General features: G+C 41.7%; 1 protein-coding gene and 1 long non-coding RNA gene across 10 annotated transcripts in view; one reads left to right on the forward strand and one right to left on the reverse strand.

Annotated features, from left to right (window-relative positions):
* LOC147368921 (uncharacterized) overlaps positions 1 to 12,012 on the reverse strand; it is a 67,762-nt gene extending 55,750 nt beyond the window's left edge. For 6 of the 9 annotated variants that reach the window (XR_015166903.1, XR_015166904.1, XR_015166902.1 and 3 more), the window contains exons 1-2: positions 11,423 to 12,012; positions 11,153 to 11,253 (exon numbers count right to left, since the gene is read on the reverse strand). Coding sequence is in view for 2 of the 9 variants with exons in the window: in XM_086410452.1 (XP_086266578.1) it covers positions 11,153 to 11,253; positions 11,423 to 11,997 (676 nt within the window). In the remaining 7 variants the exon portion in view is untranslated. The remainder of the gene's footprint in view (positions 1 to 11,152; positions 11,254 to 11,422) is intronic. The other 3 variants (XR_015166906.1, XR_015166907.1, XR_015166905.1) reach the window with 1 other exon arrangement.
* On the forward strand, positions 11,195 to 15,384 carry LOC147368922 (uncharacterized). Its single transcript, XR_015166908.1, has 2 exons — positions 11,195 to 11,331; positions 14,927 to 15,384. It is a non-coding gene; the product is annotated as an uncharacterized LOC147368922 (long non-coding RNA).
* Positions 15,385 to 15,691: the final 307 nt, after the last annotated feature.

Raw genomic sequence — 15,691 nt, forward strand, 5'->3', positions numbered from 1 at the left:
GTGAGCAAAGATGAAATGCTCCTGAGAGGGCGGCAGGGCTGCAGCACATACACAGCGGGGTTTTATTTCCCGGATGAGTACAGCTTGTATTCTACTCTGAGTAGACTGGAAGCACTTTCACACAGTAGTTTGATGAATGTTAAAAGAATGAATGAATGCATACTTCAGTGAATCATTTTAACAATCCCTTATGAGACTTAGGTCAAAGCCTATTAATCTTATTACCCTTCTCAATATAATCATGCTGGTTACTTCACAATCTATGTAGAACGTTACGAAGTTAAAGCAATGTAAGTATGATGGGCCTAACCTATGAATATAGCTGAAATAAATGTAGTAGTGGTTAAGACTATCCATCAGTTCAGAAATAATTATTTTATTAATCCAAGATGGTTAGTTCATATGTGAAATACTAACATATGAATTCAGATGTGAAATACTAACATATGAACTAAAAGTACAGAATGACAAATTCAATACTGTAGGAAAACATTTGCTAGCATGTCATCTGAAATGACGTTACACAGAAGGTAAGAAGGTTTTTAAAAAATTCTAATAGTCATATGTGTTCATATAAATTGTATTTTAATTTCCTATTTAATGTGAAAGAAAAACAAAATACCAAGCCTGATTTATAGATGTTATTGTTTAGTAGTTAAAGTATGTAACAAGCATAAACAAGTTAAATTATACTTGCATACTACAAATCTGTAAAGATTCATACATGTCCACACCTCTATGATCATGAAAATTAAGTCCGTATTATTAGCCACAGAACAATCTGTCAGACAAGACAATCAGGACAGAAATTACTACATATTATACAAAAACAGTTAAATAGTTAAGATTGGTTTATAAGGAATATATGCTTGCACATAAAAAATTACTCATTCAGGAGTATCTAAGCCACCTATCTCAATAATTTATTTAAAAGGATTTCTTTAAATCAATAGGAAATGAGACCTGTAACTCAGGAAAAAAAATTTTTTTTAAATCTTGTCTCATCAGAATGAAATAGTTTGCATATACTCTTGAACTCTCATTTCCTACCTAAATAGCAGGTTAAGTTGAAATTTAAATATATTCAGTATCTTTCATTAAGAACACAAATATACATATAGTATGACTCAACAGGCATGCACACTAACATACCTAGCTGCTGCTTTACCACAGAATACAGTAACTGTGCTGAGAGATACTCCCCCTCTCTTGTGAGGGTGAGTAAACAGGCAGTCCAGTACCGAAAAGAGAAGACTCAGTAGCAAATTTTTGTACCCTGAACATCCCTCCCGCAAATCTTGAGATTTCTGCTTGAGCAGTCTACAGGAAAAAAAAAAAAGCTAAGAATACTGCCAGGAAAACTACTCTTTTGGTAATGGCAACTGCTTTCCTTTAATAAAAGGAGTTTGGCAACAGAAAAACAATTAGTTTTGCTTTCAAGTCTCATTTGAGCCCATATTCCTGATAAAGCAAAGGTAAGTGCAGTCCCAGTGTCTACATCCATGTAAATCAACAAGACTCAGAATTTAAGAAACAAAGCCTAAAGAAATATGTGCTCAGTCGCATCCAGCTCTCTTCGACCCCAAGGACTGCACACCACCAGGCTCCTCTGTCCACGGGATTTTCCTGACAAGAAGACTGGAGTGGGTTGCCATTTCCTCCTCCAGGGGATCGTCCCAACCCAGGGATCGAACCTGTGTCTCCTGCACTGCAAGCCACCAGGGAAGCCTAAAAGAAACATGCGGCAAGCCAACAATAGTTTTCTTCTTAGAGTGGCTCCCTACTTTGAAATTTGGCTTTCCTTTTCTTCATTCCATTTACCTTAACCTCTTTCCATTCCTTTCTCACCTCCTCTGCTGTTTACCATTTTCCTGGGTATTCTCACCTTCTATACAAAAAATTCATTTCAAACTTATCATTTTCTCTTGTATCTAAATTTGTGTTTACTTAATTCTTATGGGACTATATGGTTTTAGGTGAAATACTTTTAATTGAAATACTTTTACTTTAGAGAAACATACATATAAGCTGTTATCAAAGACATGAGTAACAAGCAGCCATTCACTTAGCAAATGTGACGCCCATCAGGTACCAGGAAACCTACGTTTCTAGGGTGGGACAAGCCAAGGAAAAACTAGTAGGACATGTCATCAGAGAGGTCAGCCACACAGATGATGGAAGACCTGGCAGGCACTGTTGTATTCTGGCATTTACTCTAAATGATATGGAAAATCTCCAAAGTGTTTTGAATACAGGAGTAAAATAATTAGACTTTCATTTCAAATGGACTGCCCAGGTTGCTACGTTCATGAGACCAGAGAAGAGCAAAAGTAGCAGGGAGACCAGACAGGAGATGACTAATAACACAGGCGAGAGATGATGGCTACGTGGGGGAGGGGGGCGGAGGTGGGGAGTGCAGATGAAGACAGAAAGCTGTGGTCATGTTTATTCTTTTTTTAATTTTTAAAAAGTTTTTTTGTATTTTTGCTGAACTGGCAAAACACACAAAATTTCGTTGTGGCACACCGGCCCCATGGCATACGGAATCTTACTCCCCCGGGGCAGGAAATCAAACCCACATCCCCTGCAATGGAAGGATTCTTGACCACTGGATCACTAGGAAGTTCCCGCATTTATTCTTATGGTAGATTTTAAGGTAAATAAAGGACACATTCTCATGATACACTATTGTGAATTAGTGTGAATGTGTAACAAAAAGGAATCAAGAATGTCTACAAAGTTAGTCAGAGAAACAAAGATTCAGTTCAGTTCAGTCCTGTCCGACTCTTTGTGACCCCATGGACTGCAGCACACCAGGCCTCCCTGTCCAACACCAACTCCCAAAGTTCACTCAAACTCATGTCCATCGAGTTGGTGATGCCATCCAACCATCTCATCCTCTGTCGTCCCCTTCTCTTCCTGACCTCAATGTTTCCTAGCATCAGGGTCTTTTCAAATGAGTCAGCTCTCCACATCAGGTGGCCAAAGTATTGGAGTTTCAGCTTCAACATCAGTCCCTCCAATGAACACCCAGGACTGATCTCCTTTAGGATGGACTGGTTGGATCTCCTTGCAGTCCAAGGGACTCTCAGGAGTCCTCTCCAACACCACAGTTCAGAAGCATCAATTCTTAGGTGCTCAGCTTTTTTATAGTCCAACTCTCACATCCAAGGCACCCCACTCCAGTACTCTTGCCTGGAAAATCCCATGGATGGAGGAGCCTGGTGGGCTGCAGTCCATGGGGTCGCTGAGTGTTGGACACGACTGAGCGACTTCACTTTCACTTTTCACTTTCATGCACTGGAAAAGGAAATGGCAACCCACTCCAGTGTTCTTGCCTGGAGAATCCCAGAGATGGGAGAGCCTGGTGGGCTGCCGTCTATGGGGTCGCAGAGTCAGACACGACTGAAGTGACTTGGCAGCTCAGCAGCTCACATCCATACATGACTACTGGAAAAACCATTGCTTTGACTAGATAGACCTTTGCTGGCAAAGTAATGTCTCTGCTTTTTGATATGCTGTCTAGGTTGGTCATAACTTTTCTTCCAAGGAGCAAGTGTCTTTTAATTTTATGGCTGCAGTCACCATCTGCAGTGATTTTGCAGCCCAAACAAATAAAGCCTGCCACTGTTTCCCCATCTGTTTGCCATGAAGTGATGGGACCAGATGCCATGATATTTGTTTTCTGAATGTTGATCTTTAAGCCAACTTTTTCACTCTCCTCTCACTTTCATCAACAGTTTTGTTTTTTTTTTTTCATCAACAGGTTTTTTAGTTCCTCTTTACTTTCTGCCATAAGGGTGGTGTCATCTGCATATCTGAGGTTATTGATATTTCTCCCGGCAATCTTGATTCCAGCTTGTGCTTCATCCAGTCCAGCATTTCTCATGATGTTCTCTGCATAGAAGTTAAATAAGCAGGGTGACAATATACAGCCTTGACATACTCCTTTCCCAGCTGGGAACCAGTGTGTTGTTCCATGTTCAGTTCTAACTGTTGCTTCCTGACCTGCATACAGATTTCTCAAGAGGCAGGTCAGGTGGTCTGGTATTTCCATTTCTTTCAGAATGTTCCACAGTTTGTTGTCATCCACACAATCAAAGGCTTTGGTATAGTCAATAAAGCAGAAATAGATGTTTGTCTGGAACTCTCTTGCTTTTTTGATGATCCAACGGATGCTGGCACTTTGATCTCTGGTTCCTTTGCCTTTTCTAAATCCAGCTTGAACATCTGGAAGTTCCTGGTTCATGTACTGTTGAAGCCTGGCTTGGATTCAGTTGACATTTAATAAAATGAGGCAAACTGGAATAGGAACAACCACTGGAGTGGGAGAGGGAGGAAGGAGAATGAGGAGTTCAGTTCTGACAGGTTAAATCTGGGATATCTAACTGAAAATGCTGCCTAGCCAGCTGAAGGTTAGGAAAGAGATCCAGGTGAGAGATAACATTCTTAGCTTGAAATACATGATAATTCCAGCTAGAGGCTGAGATGAGATCACAGAAGACCATGTATAAATACAGAAGAGGTCTAAACATAGAGGTCTAGAAAACTGCCTTATTTTTCAGAAGTTGGGGCAACAAAAAGGAACCAGCAAAAGAAAGTGAAAATAAGCAGTAGTGTCCCAGAAACAAAGGGAGGAAAGATTTCAAAGACGAGAAACTCACTGACCACTTTCAAACGCTTTAGCTGCTACATCCAGTGAGTAAGATTGAGAACTGACTAGGGAATTTGTTACCAAGGAGGTCACCAGTAAGCAATCTCAACAAGAACTGTTTAGGTAGCAGGGAAGATGAGAAAAAAAAAAAGAAATTTTGTGCTGGATCCAAGACAGAGAGGGAGTGCTGGTGGCCACAAATAACAACTCTTTTGAAGAACAGCAGCTGAAGAAAAATGTGCTATTGGAGTACGTTTGTTTTTAAAGATGAGAGATATTTTAGCATATCTTCATGCTGATAGGAATAATGCAATACATATGGGAAACACTAATGAGACAGCTCACTGGCTGGCAGAATGGGATGAATCCTGAGGCAATGCAATGGCCCTGACAGGAAGTGGACACAACCAAGAGCAAGAGAGGACGTGATGATCATAGCAAATAGGAAGTGCATACAGTCTGGGTATAGAAGCGAGGAGACATGCAAAGTTTTCGCCTGATTGCTTTCATTTTTAATACACAGGAAACAAGATCATCAGCTGAAAAAGAAGAGAAAAGAGGCACCAGAGGTTTGAGGGGATGTATAAAATAGTCATTTGGGCAGCTGGTGGAGTAATTCCACCAGGGATCCATTGATACTACGATTAAGGACTGTGAACAGCACAAAGGACCCTCCTTGGCCAACACAAATGGAGAACAAGTCAGCATAGGAATGTCTTCCTTGATTCAAGCCCAGCTGCCAGGTATCAGCTGGACTGGAAGGAGAATTGGATGGGTGGGTGGGGAGGAGGGAGGTTGGCAATTACCAGGTAAGCACATGAAGTGAGAGGCCCTGAACAAGAACTGGATCTGAGTGCTCAGTCATGCCAGACTCTTTGCAACCTCATGAACTGTAGTCCACCAGGTTCCTTTGTCCATGGGATTCTCCAGGCAAGAATTCTGGAGTGGGTTGCCAGCCCTCCTCCAGGGAATCTTTCCAGGGATTGAACCCACGCCTCCTGCATTTCCTGCATTGGCAGGTGAATTCTTTGACACCTGGGAAGTCCAAAAGAGAACTGAGGATATACAAAAGCGAAAAATTTTAAAGTGGACTATGGATTCAAAGTACGGTAAATAATCAAGCACGCATGTAGAAGAAGGGGGGTCAGGGCACTTAAAAAGGGAGCAGCAGCAATGAATCGTAGGTCCCAGACACAGAAGTACAGTTCAAGTGGGGGGTCATCAACAGAAGGAACTAGAGAGATAGCAAGCTGAAGCTGGGACAGAATGCTTGGAAGTGTGTCCTGTGAAATAATAAAGTACAGGCGGGTCTGGTTAAAATGTAACAGAACTACTTTAAAGACTAAAGCAAAACCTCTCCCCAGGCAAAGTGAGCCTGCAGACGAGGGTAACTAGAAGCCTAAGGGACTAGAGCTGAAGAATACCGCAGGAATAGTAGCTGGAGGTTCCCACACATGGAATCCCCAAGAAAACCATTTCCAGCACTCCTCTAGAGCCAGCTTTGAACAAACTGTCCAACTCAGAAGGCACAGAGGCCACATGAAAACCACACCTGTCCCCCCAGGCCCCTTTCCCCACCGAGGTGGACCCGGGACAGGTGATTTCAACAGCATACTAAAGAGGAGCTGGCAAAGTGAAAAAGAGAAGCTGATTCTCAGGACTCTCCCTCCAAAGTAGACCTCTTGCTCTGAAGCAGTTCAGAGCTACGAAGAAAAGTTCTATGGCATGGAAGAGTTTGAATACATTGTTATTCTGAACACACGCCTTCTAATGACAAAAATAAGACTGTGTACATGTTCATCACTCAGTTATGTCCAACTTTTTGCAAACCCATGGACTGTAGCCCATCAGGCTCCCCTGTCCATGGAATTCTCCAGGCAAGAATATTGGAGTGAGTAGACTTTCCCTTTTCCAGGGGGCCTTCCTGATCCAAGGATCAAACCTAGGTCTCCTGCATTGCAGGCAGCTTTTCTACTGTCTGGGCCACTAAGGAAGCCCCTAAAATAAGACTATTACTGACAAATAAGCAGAAGACTTTTTACCACCTAGAACTAGACAAGCTACCTGGTTTTCCTAAGGGCTGGAGATTCAGGGAAAGACAATCTCTAGGGAGGCCTTGAAGATACAGTGAGAGAAAGTAAGTTGTTTTCTGCTTAAACTCTTATCAAGTCCCATCCATTGCATCCCTACAAATATCCAAGGGCTCCCACTATTAGGTGCTGCTGCTGCTACGTCGCTTCAGTCGTGTCCGACTCTACCCGACCCCAGAGACGGCAGCCCACCAGGCTCCCCCATCCCTGGGATTCTCCAGGCAAGAACACTGGAGTGGGTTGCCATTTCCTTCCCCAATGAATGAAAGTGAAAAGTGAAAGTGAAGCCGCTAAGTCGTGTCCGACTCTTAGCAACCCCATGGACTGCAGCCTACCAGGCTCCTCCGTCCATGGGATTTTCTAGGCTAGAGTACTGGAGTGGTTTGCCATTGCCTTCTCCGCTATTAGGTGCTAAATATATCCAAAAAATTCATTTTTGCTTTACTGAGCAAAAAGTTAACACAGATTAAAGTAAATGAAACAAAAATGATTTTGGTTTAGTACAAGATGCTTACATACATTTAATTCTAAAGATTTAATAAAAAATCTTAGTCTTCTCCTTTTCTTGAAATTGTTTTGTTATTTTTCTAACTTTGTGAATTACAAGCTTAATTTACACACATTTAAAACCAATACTTATTTGTTGGGACCTCTCCGGTGATCCAGTGGCTGAGACGACACACTCTCCCAATGCAGGGGGCCCGAATTTGATCCCTAGTCAGGGAACTAGATCCCACATGCTGCAACTAAGAGTTTGAATGCTGCAACTAGAGATCCTGCATGCCAGAACTAAGACCTAATGCACATAAATAAGGAAATAACTTTTAAAAAAGAAATGCTCATTAAAAAATAAAATAATCAATACTTATTTAAGAAATTATAATAGACTCAAAAAAAAAAAAAAAAGGGAAGAAATCTTAGCACGAATTTCTGGGTAAGCTTCCAAATGGAAACAGTGCTCAAAATTCAGTCACCCTCAAATACACCTAAATTGAACACGGCATTATCTAACGCTTTCTAGGAAAAAGAGGGAGTCTGTTCTATTACAATCCATTTTGACCAAAATAGATTTGCAGGTATTTTAATGGTGTCGTGATAAAGATAACTCATCACCAAATTCTGGGCTTTCAGTTCAAAAACTCCCTTTGGATGAGGTCCCAGAGCAGTTTCAGCTAAATCTTGCCCTGTTCGTTACTTGTCAGTATTATAGAAAGTGCAACTGAACTTAAGCTTTGAACTGAGGGAGCAGAATGTATAAAGTTAATAATTAACAAGCTAAATTCCAAGTTTTTCCAGGTAGTATGAATAAAATCAGAATAAAAGCCCTCACCAAACCACTGAAGATAAGCACCATGTTTCACTCAGTTCCTCTCAAGAATGCACACGGAACCCATAACGTCCCCCTCTGAAACACACCTGAAACTTTACTAACAATTAATATTCAATAAATGTTAAAATATTATTTTCATAAGAACTGAGATTAACACTGAAATAGATGAAAATCAATATTGCAACTGAGAGAAAAGTCTTATGGAGCCTTAACAAAGTATTTGAGACTCATCCTAAAGCAGATGAGAAATCTTTCATGATTATCTTCTTTCACAATAGAGACAACTGGGACCTAAAAACACACTAGCAACCGATCCTACTGAATAAATGTGAGAGATGAGGTTAAAGCACTTTTCGAATGTTAATTGATAGTCTCTCTCACAATCTATTCAGACAATATGGGCACAGTTGCAGTATGTCTTACCAGTGTGTTTCTTAATAACTTTACTAATTACATCTGATAAAGAACACACCTTCTAAATTATACTAAAGGATATTACAACAACAAAAAAGACAACTGCCTACAAGTCAAACATATCTTGACGAAAAAAGCATCAACACACTTTAAGTGTTCCAACAATTATTAAGCGGAATGATGCTCAGATTTATTTAGCCTCAAAACATTATAAATTACTCCAAGGTAGGAAATAATGCCTTGAAAACACAGTATTTTTGTAAGGTACAACAATAAAAAAAATCCAGTCATTACTAGTTCTAATTTACTGGTAAAATTATTTAAACATGTCTCAACGCTGCGGACTGTCAAGAACCTTGATAAAATTCTTGCCCCAAATGAAATAAGCACTTTTTGTTCGACATATAATGCTTACATTATTCTTATCATCACTGTTATCATTTGTCACTAGGTTTCTCAACAGACTAGAAGGAGTACACATGTGCATTACCAACTCATCATATGTAGTTCTATAAGAACTACATATTTAAAGAAAAACTAACACAACCCTCTAGCACTAAAGTTTAAGAGATCACTTTCCTTATTATTTGTAGGAACCATAAAAAACTATTAGTAAAGTCTAAAAATCTGAAAATTCTATTGAAATGCACACAAAATCTTCAACAACATATAAGGTGTTAACACGTCAAAAGTGTCCACCTAAATTCAAAAGTTATCTGTAAAAAATTAATATACTTTATACTGTAATTATCAAGATTGACTTTGCAGCACATTAATTTGGACTTCTGAAGAATCCGAATAAAAATAAGTACCTTCTTATTATATGTAAATAAGAGAAAAGCAGACAACACAACCTTTATGTTAAGAATTAATGCAGTACGATCAATCATTCTCGTTTCTAGAATTAATAAATGCAATACTACAAATCATTCTCTTTTTAGCAAGCAGTTTTACCAGTTTTAATACCAGATGGAAAGTTCAAATATGGAACCACAAATCATTACTCAGAGTCCTTCACTTGTCACTACTATCAATGCAATACTACATTTATTTGCAAATAGTGACTAAAACGTCAAAATAAAATTTCTGAAAAAGTACTTTATTTAAAAATACTTCTTATAGAAAAGGAATCCACTAGTTCTCCTGGAAGATTTTTAAAAGCAGAACATGCGCAGTACTGCAAAGATTATTTACAGAAAACAGAACCAGAAGTACATTACTATTCAATAAATACACTGTATCAACAACATCTCATATGGGATAGAGAACAGAAATACTAGTTTGTTAAAAGTCTTCTTCCCTTCATTAAAAAAATATGGATTTTATTAAACTGACAATAGGAAAATGTAACCCAGTAATAGTCTTAGCCCTGTAAAGTTACTTATTAACCTCTAAATAGACTGCTATGACTCTACACTTCCTGCTGTTCACCTGCCATCTTTTCCAATTTTAAATAGGCACCAAGTGTGTAAGACAGACTGTCCTTGCAACATCAATAATGAAGAAAGAACACACTCAGCTTAAGCTTAAGAAAAAGATAATTGTGGGTTTTGTCTGCTCCGAAGAATCAGCACCCAACACAGGTGCCAGCATAAAATAGGTGCTTAATGAATATCTGTAGAGTAAGTGGTAAGGTTTAATTATATTACTGCAACATTAGCTTTCTTTCGTCCCTTAAGAGTTCTCTCTTGCTCAAAAAAGCAACTCAAAACCATGCCAGAGTCCCTCAAAAGCATATAAACTTCTCTATTCATAATAAAATGTAAAGCTGGGTCTCAAAAGAATCAAATATCAATAGAAAACAAGCAGCTTTTCTTCACCTTCCCTATTCTTTCAAAAGAAAATTAGATCAATAATGTTGATTTTTAAGAAATATCAACATGTCTACCAACTTTCCTCAAAATTAAAAAAAAATTCACATTTCAAACGTATTCTCTATGCTCCTAATATTGAAAATAACTGATTTTTCAACACTATCTTGGATGAAATAAAAATACAAGCTTATAAACCAAAATAACGTGTTTGCCAATTTTTTCCTTCTTCTGAATCAAGAGGGTCTGTGCCTAAATTTTTACTAGCTATGAGATTAGCTTTGTCTGACATTTCAAAATTCACTTTCATGCGTTTTACTGAGCATCTACTATACGTCAGGCCCTTTAACAAAATGTTAATTTTGTAAACTGAACATTAGCACCAAAGTCCCCTTCAAAAGCGTGTCACTTAAAATAAGAGCAGCAGCTAAAGAGGACTCTCAATGTTTCCTGTACACCTTAAGTCAGCGTATCGAGGCTCTTTTCACCTATTCATGCGGCATCAGCGAGCCACTAACTACCACACCCGCTACCAAAAAATCACTAGTAAGGCGGCAAGCGCTGGGTAAAACAACCTGTAAGAGTAGGATGAGCTGCTCTTCGGAGGTGGTCAGGGCTTTTTCTCCGCGGCCCAAAGCGAACCGCGGCGAGACCCGCGGGCGCTCGCGCCGGACGCCCCGGGCTAGAGTCCGACTCCGAGCCGCGGGCCCCGCCCCGCCGAAACTCTCACCTGGAGGACCCGGGCCCTCTCCACCCGCCCCTTGCACCACCCTCCCGACTTCCAGACAGGCAAAGTTTGGGGGAGGGGGAGCCTTCATTTCCATTTTACAACAGGGGGGCAGTGGGCTCTCACCCGTCCGCCAGTCTTGAATCCGGAACAGAGTCTGGAACCCTCTCCCAGAAGGAATGGAAGAAAAACCAAAGCCACGGTCCGCAGGAGGACGTCGCCCAGACCTGAAAATGGAGCCGCAGGCTCAGCCCGCAGCGCACGGCGGGCAGGGCCGGGCCGCACTCGCCCCGGAGCCCTAGGAGGTAGGGGTTCAGGGCGTCGGGCCTCCGCCCCAGGGGCCGCGAGGGCGAGGTGGGAGGCCCGGGGCGCGCCCCGGGCCGGAGATGCACTCACCGTAGCCTTTTGTCTCCGCCGCTCGCTCCGGCAGCAGCCGCTCTCGGCGCCGGCTCCGCGGCTGCTGTCCCCCCACGCCCGCAGCTGCGCTCCCCGGCGCGCTCGCCGCTTCCTGGCCCCTCCCTCCACGCCCAGGCTCGCGCGCAGGCGGGGCGAGAGGCGGTGCGCGCTCCGAGAGCCGCGGGAGGGCCGCGCCGCCGCGCAGCTGCCGCCGGGCTGGCCCCGCCCCCTGCCCCGCCTGCGGGGATGGGCTCTGGCCCGCACCTCCGCGATGCGCCCGGCCAGTGGTCTCCGCGGGTTAGAAGCCCCTTCCCGGACAAGCAGAGGGCAGAGAGTCCGGGCTGGAGCCCGCGCGGGAAAGAACGCGCCGGAAGATGGCGACCGGGGCTGGGTGGGAACGTTCGGGAGCCCCTCCCCACGCTCAGGCCGGCGGCCCGCTGCGGCGGCTCGCGCCCCTTCCCCAGACAGCGCGGAGAGGCGGCGCCTGCACTAATAGTGCAGACTCTCCCAGGCGGACGGGGGTCGGCGCTGAGCCGTCTGACTGACCGCCTCTCAGTAGCAGCTGAGAGGTACATGCCCTGAAATCACCAAACCACGCTTTAAAAAAAAAAAAAAGGAAACTTAAGAATTGTTGCATCCATCATTACCTGTCTTAAGGCCGAGAATATCCACCTGGCATTTGATATGCATAAAACTAGGACTTCCCTGTAGCTCAGGGGATAAAAGAATCTGCCTGCGATGTAGGAGACCAGGGTCGAATCCCTGGGTCGAGAAGATCCAATGGGGAAGGGAATGGCAATCCACTCCAGTATTCCTGCCTGGAGAATTCCATGGACAGAGAAGCCTGGCGGGCTACTACAGTTCGTGGAGTCGGAGGCGACTGGAGTGACGAACACACGCACACACTGGATCTGTGAGACTCCCTTATCTGTAATATTTTCTATGTCCTAGAAATCAAACACTTAAGAGTGCCCCTTTCTAGCAGCCAACCCTCCACCAAAATGCCTACAATACTTGGAATATAACGTAGTACATCTTCCCCATCTTGACTGATGTTAGTACATTAGTTTTCTCTTCCCCCTAAATTATAGTTCTCCCTTGCTCAAAAAGCAACTCAAAACCATGCTGCAGTCCTTCTTCTAGTTAGTTATTGAAGTCAAAAACTTTGGTCTTTGGCTCCTCATTCTCTCTTCAGCTCCAAACTGTCAAGAAGGTCTCTTGGTTGTAATACATCAGACTCAGACCACTTCTCACTTGCATCACTTTTATCTTCTCTGGCCTGTATTTGGGTGGCCTACTAAATGATCTTCTTGCCCACTGTTACTGCAGTCTATTATCAAACAACAATCAAAAGGACTTCCCTGGTGGTTCAGGGGTTAAAAATCCACCTTCCAGTGCAGGGACACAGGGTTTGATCCCTGGTAGGGGAACTAAGGTCCCACGCTCAAATAGGACAGGGGGAACTAAATCTGCCCAGGCAACTACTGAGCTGGTACACAGAGAAGCCCACAAACTGCAATGAAGAGCCCAGGCAGTCAAATTAATTAATTTAAAAACAACCACCACCAACAAAAGAGAGAGAGAGAAATGGAAAGGAAACGGCAACCCAACCAGTATTCTTGCCTGGAAAAGTCCATGGACAGGAGCCTAGCGGGGCTGCAGTCCATGGGGTTAGGCGACTGAGCAGACATGCCTGAGGAGGGTGCAGGGAGGTGGGTTGGTAGCAATAAACTGGTAGAACTAAAAAACCACCACCAGCACCACCAGAATACCTTCCTACAGGAAAATCAGCTGCTGTTTCATCTGGTCACTTTCATCAATCTCTGGTCTGTTTCATCAAGGTCTGTTTCATCAATCCTCCACTGCCTCCCTATTTCCTAAACTGTAAAAGCTAAGGTCTTTACAGTGACCTACAAAGCCCTTAGATTTGGCCTTTTGTTTTACTTTCTGACTCCAGTTCCAAACGCCTGTATACTCCAGGATAGGGTCTTTGGCAGAGCTTTCTCTCTGCAGGTAACATTCTTCCCATGGCTCAAATCTTATCTTAAATGATGATGCTTAGCCTGACCACACTATTTAAAACTGTAACCAAGGGATTCTCCTGGTTATCCAGTGGCTGAGAGACCATGCTCCCAATGCAGCAGGCTGGGTTTGATCCCTGGTCAGGAAAGTAGATCCCACATGCCATAACTAAGAGTTTGCATGCCGCAGCTAGAGATCCCACATGCCACAAGTAAAGATTCGGCAACGCAGAACTAAGACCCAGAGCAGCCAAAAAAAAAAAACTGTAACCACCCCAAACCCAACTCTCAATCCTCCCAGCTTGCTCCTTCTCTTCCCATGACACTTAAAATCTTACAAAAATCTTTATAATTTATCTATGTATGTTTATTTTTTAATGTCTGTCTTCCCCAACAGAAGATGAGATTTTCGTCTGTTCTGTTTAACTGATCTATCCCAAGTGCCTAGAGTAAATGGGAAAAAAAAAAAAATTAAAATCTTCTAGGTAATAAAAAGTACAAAGCATCAAAAAATGACCAATTTTATATTTTCCTGTTTCTATCAATTAACCAGAAGACTATCTACATCATAACACAAGCATTTTGATTTTCTGATTACTCTTGAGTACAGTGATGACTTGACCTTCAATGCAGTTTTTCTAACTACTGAGATCATGGCATCCTATTTCACTGGAGAAGACAAACAAATTAAAGGAAACTTTCTGCTGTAAAACTTAAAAAGACCCATTAATTGTAAAAATGTCCATATCTTGCCATAATGGAAGAGAATATTAAGAATGTATATATATATAACTGAGTTACTCTGCTGTACAGCAGAGATTTCCACACCATTGTAAATCAACTATACTTTCAATTAAAAAATAAAATTAAAAAAATCCTATGACAAAAAGAAAACAGGTAATTCCTGAACTTGATATATACATTTATAATCCTTCCTTTGAATTACAGATGTAGTCATCTTGTGTGAAGGCCTTAAGTAATAACATTTCCTATCATTTATGCATGATAGAATTTATTATGTAAACTTATTATGTAAAATTATTTATTTCCAGATATTTCATACTTAGTTTATAACACATCATGTGTGATCAAATATCTTAATACATAATTTCAGTTGCTATAGCTATTCCTATATACTACTTGCCAGTAGAAAAGAAAGTTAAGAAGACAATTCCATTCAATCAAAGGATACATTTTGTATGAAAGTCTGTGCATATGATTATTTGCTCAGTATTATACTTATGGCATCGTCTCTTCACATATATAATTTATCCTTTCTGATTTAAAACTAAGGCTACAGATGATCCCTTATAATTTAGATTACTTTTATATAAAATTGAATAAACTGCTTTTATTTGAAAAAACATTGATTCTATATATTTCATTAATGTAAAAACATGGTTTGTAATTACAATAGTACCAAACAATTTTTTCTGAAGTCATTATGATGATGTATCTGTACTGTTCTTTAAATTGTTGATAGGTAAAAACTTATCTGAAGAGGACAGAGTAGGGGGCTCCCCCGGTGGCTCAGTGGTAAAGGATCCACCCGCCAATGCTGAAGACACGAGTTTGATCCCTGGTCCGGGAGGATCCCACATGCCTTGGAGCAACTAAGCCCCTGCGCCACAACTGCTCACCCTGCGCTCTTGAGCCGGGGACTCATGAGCCCCAGGCTGCAACTACTGAAGCCCGCTCACTCTGGAGCCCGTGCTCTGCCACAGGAGAAGCCACTGCAACGAGAACCTTGCTCACTGCAAGGAAGAATAGCCTCTGCTTGCTGCAACTAGACAAAAGCCTGCACAGCAACGAAGACATGGCACAACCCAAAATAAATTTTAAAAAGACACAACAGAAAATAGACAAGTGTTCATAATTCATCCACATACTGCTAAAGTTAAATGCAGCTGTTACAGTACAAAATAAAATGGTTTGCACGCGTACTAGTCCACAAACAAGAAAATGATCTCAACAAAACATGGTATATTTGTGCTTTAACCCATGGAAACATTAGTACCAAGGACAACAGAAAGCAATCTGTTGGTCTAACGAACTGCTATCACTACTCATGAGCTCACGTAGCTACCACACTGGCCTAATGATGCAATCTCTTAGTTAAGTAAATTTTCCTTTAAAATTTTTACAGGAAGTGGATTTTTCCTAGAAGTATACTATTACTTTTTTTTTAACTGCTTTCCAAAATTCAGTACCAGTTATTTACCACATATAGGAGAGATGGGATATAGGG

This window comes from Bos grunniens, chromosome 7 (assembly GCF_055505025.1).
Source record: "Bos grunniens cultivar Pamir isolate PY7600 chromosome 7, Bosgru_T2T1.0, whole genome shotgun sequence".
Lineage (NCBI taxonomy): Eukaryota > Metazoa > Chordata > Mammalia > Artiodactyla > Bovidae > Bos > Bos grunniens.